At 36.8% G+C, this 9590-nt stretch overlaps 1 protein-coding gene across 1 annotated transcript in view; it reads left to right on the top strand.

Moving 5' to 3' along the window:
- Nucleotides 1-1015: 1015 nt before the first annotated feature.
- Nucleotides 1016-9590, top strand: part of LOC108971134 — a 40912-nt gene continuing 32337 nt past the window's right edge. The window contains exon 1 of the mRNA XM_018936993.1: nt 1016-1078. Coding sequence (XP_018792538.1) covers nt 1076-1078 — 3 coding nt within the window. The 5' untranslated portion in view covers nt 1016-1075. The remainder of the gene's footprint in view (nt 1079-9590) is intronic.

The following is a 9590-nucleotide window of genomic DNA, read 5'->3' as shown; positions in this document are numbered from 1 at the left end:
TATCTGTTGCTGATGCTCAATTGATACTCTGCTGATACTTTACTGCAATCAGAGATAAAGAGATGCTCAACTCTCCTCTCAATGGAAATGTGAGAATCGCTCACCTACCGATCTTTGACAGTTGACTGGATTAGTTTGGTGTTGACGTTTTGCAATTAAAATGACTGGAATGGCCAGAACAAAATTCTACTAAAAATATATGCGAAGGGGGGGATATGTTGCCGCCGTTTAAGATCGCTAATAAAAAACGTAAAACATTGAAAATTAAAGAAAATGCGAAATTTTAATGTATTTCATGAAATGCTTTGTTTCATGAAGCATTTAATTTAATTTTCAATAAAAAATGAGCAGAAACATATATTAATTGAGAACTAAAAAAAGTTCAAATGTCAGTTGTTTTAATATGCCATAAAATCATAAAAAAGGATATAAGTAGTAAATATATAATAATTTGTAATCGTAATGAATGATGTGTGTTAATTTAAATGCCCGAAAATTCCTATTTTGTTCGATCTGGCCACAATGGAGAATGTTATAAAAAACGCTTATTTTGAGGCGCTCTCACACTGGAATAAGTTGGGCATCCCATTATCCCTTACTGCAAGACTGCAGTAATTATTTCGCACAGAACGTGTTTCTTACAAATGTGGAAATGTAGAACGTCATGCTTTCTCATTAAAGGCAAAAGGCCGCAGGCTATGAAACAATTTTTTGAATAAAAAGAATTAGCACTTTCAGTTACGGATCTGATTGGATTTATTAACAATTTAATCTGCATACGTTGCACATAGTAGCATTTTCCTTCAAAAACCGGACAAAAACGAGAATTACAAACTGCAGTGATGCTACTCAAAATTAATTTTTCTTAGTACCTTATTAACCGAACTGCAATACCCGATTAAATAATTGACTTTCAGCGTGTTATATACATATAATACAATTAGTCGGAACGTAGACTTCGTTCAGTATGCACGTCCTTATTCTCAATACTCTCCATTACTTTCGAAATTGCAACTGGTGTTTTGTATTGCGTGAAGTGAATTCTGGAAAATATTGGTTATGGATTCTGGACAACATGGTATGTATTTAATTTAAGTAACATAAATATTAATTTAGTTAATGGATTATTTTTTTTTTCGGAAAAGAATGAAATATTAAAAAAACGAAAAAATATGTGGGGGGAAGTCGTGTTAGTACTTAATTTTTTTTACTAAACTACAGGGTTTCTACTTATCATATAAACATAAACTTTTCCACCATCTTTCCCCGTTTAAAAAAAAAAAACAAGCATGTTGAATTAGGTTGGTCACTTGTATAAAAAGAGGTCTGCTTTTATTTATTTATTTAAATTAAATACTGAAATCTTGCTAAGTTTTTTCACACGGATGGTATATAAATGGTAAAAGGAAGCTCTACCGGAACCGGTGTGAAAATTGGACAATGGGCGTGGCACCGCCCACTTTTTGATGAAATCTCATATCACGGAACCAAACACACCGATTTCGACTAAATATGAAAGTAATATTTCTATGTAACAGTGCGAAAATGAGCGAAATCGGATTACAATCACACCTACTTTCCATATAACACAATTTAAAATTCCATTTGATTCTTTCACTTTCCAGTACACAAATAAAGAAGTAATTAATATAACGGAATAAAATTTTGTGTTACTAATTACCTTAAAGTGACCAAAAATTGTCCAAATCCAAACAAAACTGTTAAAGCCCCTAGGTACCAAATATTTAGACCCCGGTACCTTAAATTGACTTTTGACCGAAAATATTGTTCAATGAAAAATTGAAATTCACAGTTGTATTTAGGTTAGGTTGAATCGGGTCAATACTTCCCTGAGCTTCCATATACCTAACACAAAGGTTTTCGAACTTCTAAGTCACTTTATGCTGGATATATTCCCCAATATTTGAGTCATCTCAATGAAAATTTCAGAACTTTTGTTATTCATAACAATGTATCTTTGCTGATAAAATAATTAAAAAAGTTGGGCGAAAACTTGACCTTCCCCTTATACAGGTATTTAGGAGTGCAGCACTGTTGTCTTACGGGCTCAATTACCTCAGGCTGTGCCATTTTTATGCACTATTCCTAGACCTTTTATATCCGCTATCACGTTTCGCCTTCCCTTTCAAACCATTTTGAGGTTTCGACGAAGCTACTTATGTCCGATATGCTTTTAGTAGAAATCCATTCAATGTTTCGTGCATGATTAATTCCAAGTGTTCTGTGTCAGATCTGTAATAGGGCTGGGCATTCACATGGAAAGTGGAAAATTCTTTCCTTGTGCCCAGCTACTCCGCAGCCTCGGTAGATGCTGTTGTAGGGCATATCCATTTTGGACGCATGTTATCCAAATGGCCAGTGCCCTGTTAAGGTAGCTGTTACCTGTAGATATTTTTCCTAGACCTTTTTAATGAGTCGTTACTTCTCTTCTTGTCATATGTTGGCCATAATTTTTTAGTTACAATACAAGTACACTTAGTTATGTTTTTCCAACTGTTATTTTCAACTTGTTGAAATTATCTATTGAACTCTCTTTTGATCGTAGCGAGCTTGGTATTAGCTCTGCCTCGGAATCGTTAAGAAAAGCTCCTGCCTTCGCCGAAAATGTTCCTGTGGCCAGGAACCCAGATCAAGTCTAGGTGGAGCTTTTCTTTTATTGAGCTCAGTGCTTTCTTGCAATTGTCGACTATCCTGGAATTTGTCATGGGCGAAGACAAGGCCAGGAGCGCTGCCTGGCAATCTGTAAATATTGCCGCTTTACGTATTCTCTCGTGGTTTTCCAATAGAGCAGGACTTTTCTATGTCCAGTACTTCCGCTTGGAAGATGCTAGCCGAGTTACGTAGACGGATAAAGAGAAAAATGTCTAGATCAACGGAAAATACCCCCGTGCCTTCTCTGCAGTCCATTTTGGACCCATCGGTATAGTGAGATGGTATCTTCCTCGTCTATTGAGCCTCTTCTCCATTCTCGTCTAAAGGGTATCCTCACCGGGAATTGTCTGTTGAAATCCAGCATTGGGAGAATGTGGTCTGATTTATTAACGATCAGGATACCACTATGTCCATAGTTCTGCTGACTCCAACTACCCAATTCTTTGTTCTTTTGTGAATAAAGATGTCTATGGGTAGTTGATGCACGACCACATTGAGGACGCCAGTCGGACATGACTTGATTGCACCAGTAAAACCTGCACATGCTTTGTATTCAATTTAATTTTCTAATGTTGTATTGTTTGTTTAGCTCTGGCCACCATACCACAGCTCCATATAAAAGTATAGGTCTTATGACAATCGTATACATCTACATAATTATGCTAGGTTTGAGGTCCCAATTCTTACTGACGATTTTAGGCCATATATGCTTTATTTATTATTTTTTCTACATTTATTTTCAGGACAGTTTGGTGCCACCCCCAAAGTATTTAGCTGTGGGGGATTGTACCATTTAGTACCGGGAGTTGAAACTGAGGGATTTTGGTTCTGCTGTGAATAGCATGAATTACGTTTTGTTCGTTTTATCACCTAGTCCATTGTTCTTAGCCCATAGATTTAACCTTCGTTGTGCTCTTTCCATAATCTCGCTGACTGTTGAAGAAAACATGCCTGATACCAAAAAAACGATATCGTCTGCATTTGCTACTGCTTTAGCTCCTAGACCATTTAATTGGAGTAGTATTTCGTTCAGCGCTACAACCCATTGAAGCGGGGATAGGACCTATCCTTGAGGAGTCCCTCTACTCACATAACTTTTTAATGTTTCAGCGCTATTTGATGCTATAATCTTTCTATTCTCAAGCATCGAGTGTACCATTTATCTAGAAATGCAGCCATGGTGTATTGTTTGTCGTCTAGTGATTTTTCAATTACACTTATTACCTCGTGAAGGGCAGTTTCAGTTGATTGGCCCTTTATGTATGCATATTGGGACTTCGATAACTTATCCGCAATGATTGTTCTTATATTTAAGTCCATTAGCCTTTCTAGTAAGACAGCTGAATTCTAGCTTTGTATGTTTATACTAGTATATCTTCAATCCTTAGAATCCTTGGTTCTTCCAGCTTTTGCAGCATTATGGGCATAATCTAAACCTGCCGCTTTAAATGGTGAGAAACTATTTATGGCATATTTGATTTTGTTTTAGTCAACTATCTGGCCACGGTAAGCAGCTCCGCTTGCCGGTGCACGCGAACTTAGCTTTTCCTAACTTGTTTTATTTGAATATAATATTCAATCATGCATTTTTATTAATTTCCATTCATAAAATCACTCCTAATAATATTGCCCGGGTTTTTGAGACCAAATGCTCCTTTAAGCGTTGGAGCAATTTGTAACTTCAGTGGTATCTTAGCATTATTTATTATATTCAAAAAATGAAGACAGCCTTTTATTTTGTTTGTAAAATAAAATCGCAAAATGCTGGATTAAATTTCTGTTACTTTTAATATTTCAGAGTAGTAAAATTATTAATAAGCCGTTTAGCCCTTTGGAGAGAAAATGTCCCCCATTTTACCCCTTTGATTCTGCTACTGATATTATTATGAAAATTTGTAAAATTTTAATATTAAAAGAGCGATTATTGAGAGTATTAAATTCAGTATACTAAATTAAGTTTTTAGATAAAAAAGCAACTGGCAGTTACAAATGAAACATTATTAGAAATTCGTGAAAACAACACCTTTTTAGCATATGCTGCGCATAGTGATTTCAATTTTGTTCATGGACGAAAAAGTAAGGTGTAGATGAGCGTAATCGGTCCACTGCCCCGTCCAAAAAACTCCGGCACAGGGGGATCAGAGCGCCAAGCAGCATCTGCGAAGTGAAAATTTTGAAAAAGTGGGCGTGGCTCTTCCCTCTAATAGGTTTAATATACATATCTCCTAGCCCACCCACTAAAGCTACAAAGCCGAATTCGCTGGAACAATTCTTGTTAGAATTGTTACTGACGGAATGTATGAAATCGGATGATAACTCCGCCTGCTGCCCACATAACGTTTCTGTTAAAAACTACAAGAAGCGCGATAGATTAATAACTAAATATACCAGAGACATAAATGCACATCCCTAATGCAAGTCGTTTTACTAAAATACATCTAGGTATCTAATTGTTGAGCTTTGCTATGGAACTTTAGAGTTTTTCGATTATTAGTGTTTTGAGGGCGTGGCGATGGTCCGATTCCGCTCATATGCAATACCATTCCTTCTTGGATGCCAGGGTAAAAAGAGATATCTCAATTCTTACTTAATTTATCGTTTACATGGATAGACAGACAGACACACTTCCGGATTTCATTWTGTCTCGTCATCCTGATTACTTATATATATATGTAACTCCATATCTATCTCGTTAGGTGAACAAAACTATTATACTCTGTAGCAACATATTTCAAGGGTATAAGAATACAGCAAAAGGGACCCACTTCATTCTTCGATTTGGTTTTATTACTATATTTTACATCCCGTCAGCGAAAATTACGCCACATTAATCTTCAAAAGAGATCGGTGTATGTGATCTACGAAAGAGGTTGGATCTAAGATATGGAAGTGATGTCAAAAACGTCAATTATAGTACCGGAGTTCACCGTTTTTCAAATATAAGGTTTAGATCAAAACTTTAAATTTAATGGGGAAGGCCTGAATTGAAGCGGGATTGTCCGCATACATTATACACAAGTAAAAGTGTAACGCTGTGATTTCACACGTTATTATTGGACATACTTGAAAATATCTACTCACCAAAGTGTTCTCAATCCATTGACTGGTGCGATATGTGGGAAGTGGCACCGTCTTATTGAATCCAAATGTCGCCGAGATCGTGAGCTTTAATTTCAGACATCAAATTATCAGTTATCATGACGTGATGCCGCTGATCATCATTTCTGAAATTTCAGAAAAATTAATTTTTTTGAATGAAATGGTAGCTCTTGAATCTCTTTAAGGTGCTCTTCCGAAATGCTGCAATTTTCTTAGTTAACATACCCAAAGAGACAGAAATGGCTTGCTTAACAAAATTTGGCTCGAAAACGTCATGTCAGCGGACCCTCAAAGTTGTTCGTTACACCATCAGCTACGATTGTTATAATTTCTTGACTACGTGCTGGACGTGGTATATGCGGTTGAATATTATACAATAATGAATGTTGTGTCTCAAGATTGCTGATGATGTTGCGAATAGTACGCTCAGCAGACCGATTATGTTGACCATTCTTTACAGAACGTGAATCTTCGTAATAAAGTTGAACGATTTGTAAACGTTGCTTAAGTCTGAGTCTCTACTCCCTGTATCCTGCTATATTCTTCTTGATTTTTTCGCGAAATGACGCCAATTGGAGATTCCAAGCGAGACCAGGTCCTTCTCCACCTGGTCTTTCCAACGGTGTAGAGGTCTCCCTCTTTTTCCCTCGACGGGTACTGCGTCGAATACTTTCAGAGCTTTAGTGTTTTCGTCCATTTCAGTAGTACCTGTAGGCAGGAGTTTTTCTGCGTTTGATTTCGAGGCTGGCATTGTTGTTGCTATTAATACCGGTTCGAAGTTATGACTGTCAACAGTGACGTGGAAGCCTAGCCGCGAATGCGAAAACTGTTTGTTTGATGACAGGAGACATTTCGCATGTCCTCGTTCATTATCAGACCCATTTACTTCGCTTCCTTATCCATTCTGTAGAAAGCAAAACTAACAGCGCGGTTATTGAGTCCAATGATATCAATATCATCCTTAATGTGTAAAACATCAACCAGAGGATCGGAACCCAAGCATATTTAAATATACATATAAAAGTGGCGGGCTCAGAGGGAGTGGAGGAAATTGGGGGCAGAAGCAAAAGTAAAAAGACAGCAATATACCAGCTACTACATTTTAAACGTTGAAGAAATGCAATGTAGACCTATACCACATAATTACTAGTTTTACTCGCATATTCTGCACACTTCCTGTGACGAATGCATGGACTGACTCTCTTTTCGACACTTCACCGCATGAAAACCTGGCTGAGAACGAACATTCTTCAAGATAGGTTGATCGATCGGGCGTTGCTCCACACGAGACGTTTTCTTTTGTGAAATTTTTTTATTCAATACACGAACTGGCATCAGTATTATACATTACAATAAAACATGTCACCCCGCACGTTTACGATATTTAGAGTTGTATCGACCCGATTTTTTCTGTTAACTACTATCATGCCACATTCTACAAAAATGATCCCTGGGTTTCGTTAAAGTACATTACATACACTCACCAATCATAAGAAATAAAGTCAGCCGCCGCGGTTCAAAAATCCTGATATTACCTATATGGGGGCTAGGTCGAGTTTTCGCTCAATTTTTTTTATTTTAGGCATAAAGATACACTGTTCTGAGTAAAATACGATCTGTTATTTTCGTTGAGATAATTAAAAGCGGCCGATATATGGAGTATAAAGATGGCAAATCTTTATATTGTTTCTTGATTTCTACTGGAAGATGAAAGATTCGAAATTGAAACTTTACTTTTAAAATATGTTTACTTTGTGACACAACGCGGAAAATTTATTCATTCATGACGTTCCGAAAATATTTAATTTTTTGTCCCAAACAAAATGTTTGTCATATTTTTTACATTTAAAAGTCATTGGATAAAAGCTGTTGTAAAAGATGGCAAAAAGATTAAAGCCCAGAAGAGACGATATCTCTAAAATTTAAAAGATTTACACGATCATTTTCAAATATAATATTTTGAGGCACGTACTGATCAGAATATAGTTCTGAACATATATGAGTTACAGCAAAAATTTGCAAGATCTGGAGCTGCATTTTGGAATTGCAGCTGAGTGAAATCTTTTCGCGACATCCCATTGTAAAAAAGCATGTGATTGGGTGGACAGTGCTGATAAAAGACCAGCGCTAGAAGCGAGTATTGAAGGAATCACTAACGTAGTGCCCAAAGTCTTCCCGAATAGGTAGAAAATGCGCTTGCGACAATAGGTTTCGATTCCTGCTCTTATGTGAATCATAATGCTTCCAGAAGATCCTGAATTAAGCAATATCAATAAAAAATACACAGCAATTCCATGAAGATTCGACGTAAAATTTTAACAAATGACGAATCAAAAATTGAAAATATCTATATCTTGAAAACATCACACAAATTACCTAAAATTTAGTTAAATTTCTGGTTATTTTATGTCATATATATTTAGGGGTTTCATACATATAGTCTAATAAAGCTATACGTTATAACGAACCGAAAAATAGCGTTGAGAATTGTAGTAGCGTAAATTAATTTTTGTATGATGTTAAAAAAATTGTGTAAACGTGTAAACATTTTTGATTTTATAATTATACTATGCGTTGCAACAAGTTGTGAGTGTTCATGTTATTCAATATTTATTATAACAATCTTAACACATTGTGAAACAGTACCTATCATTCTTATACTCAATGTAATAAAAATTATATCAGTTCTCGTAATTGGCGAACTCACCTTTACTCGTATTATCGAAACTCACCTTTATAAAAAAATAACGCAAAGAACGGGTCTTCTTAAATATTAAAGTTCGCAAATTATCAATTTGATTTTATATAAAGGATTGCAAAATTATACAATACCCCAATCGGAGGCAGAATAAATGGATTATGCTGGAGGGGAGGAAAAACCGAGATGCTGGGAAATGCGTATGTGCGTTGAGTCTTAACGCGCACGGGCAAAAAAGGCGAAGTGGCTGCGGCTGAAGTTGTCCGTTACTTTTGTTAAAGTTGTTGTGTTCTGGTTGGTAGTGTGGTGTCATATTTGAGTGGATTGGTGTGATGCGTAGTGATGTGGATTATGAGTGGAGAGTGTCGTGTTTTGTTCGTTTAGGATGATTTTGTCTGTCAATGTGGGGTGTTGAAATATGGTGTAGCTGTGTTTCATGATGAGGGAGGATGAGGGTCATTTAGACAATATCTCTCAATCTTCAGCAAAGGCCAGATAATAAGTTTAAATTATGTTAAACTTTTATAATTCCATATGGCCCCACATTCTTCTATATGTACAGGGATTGTTCGGAGAGCAATTGGACTGATTTTTTTCCTTCGCGACTGTACTTTGGAGCGTGCGCGCAATGAATGGATTCGGTAGATGGCGTTCATAGGTAATGAACGAGCAGCTGGTCAGTTGTCTCCGAACACCTGGAGTCAAGACAAACATTTTCGCGCGACGTGTTACTGCGAGTGGTGCTAGCCGAAAATGTAGCGTTCGTTAGAGCAGAGGTAGGCGACAGAGACGTTTGATATGATAAAGCAGACTTACCCAGATGTTGCTTTAGCAAGAAGTGGGACGTTTCGGTGGCACCAGGCCTTTTAGGAGGGCCGGGAGATATCGCTGCTGAAGGCCGAAAATATGAGCAGTGGAAACGATGCTCATTGGGTCTCATGCATAAAAACGAGTAAAAGCGCTGAGTTGAGTCAAGTGAGCAATTGCTCGTAAGTCGAGTTCGATCAAACAGCAACAGCTCTTGCTCAATTTCGTATGCATAAAAATGAGTTCAAACCAATTACAATTACTTGAGCAAACGGAGATCAAACCTCTAAATTTTTTGAAGTGCAAACATGTC

The sequence above is a fragment of the Bactrocera latifrons genome, unplaced genomic scaffold, assembly GCF_001853355.1.
Source record: "Bactrocera latifrons isolate USDA-ARS-PBARC rearing strain unplaced genomic scaffold, ASM185335v1 scaffold_326, whole genome shotgun sequence".
NCBI lineage: Eukaryota > Metazoa > Arthropoda > Insecta > Diptera > Tephritidae > Bactrocera > Bactrocera latifrons.
This window is presented reverse-complemented; position numbering and strand designations above follow the sequence as displayed.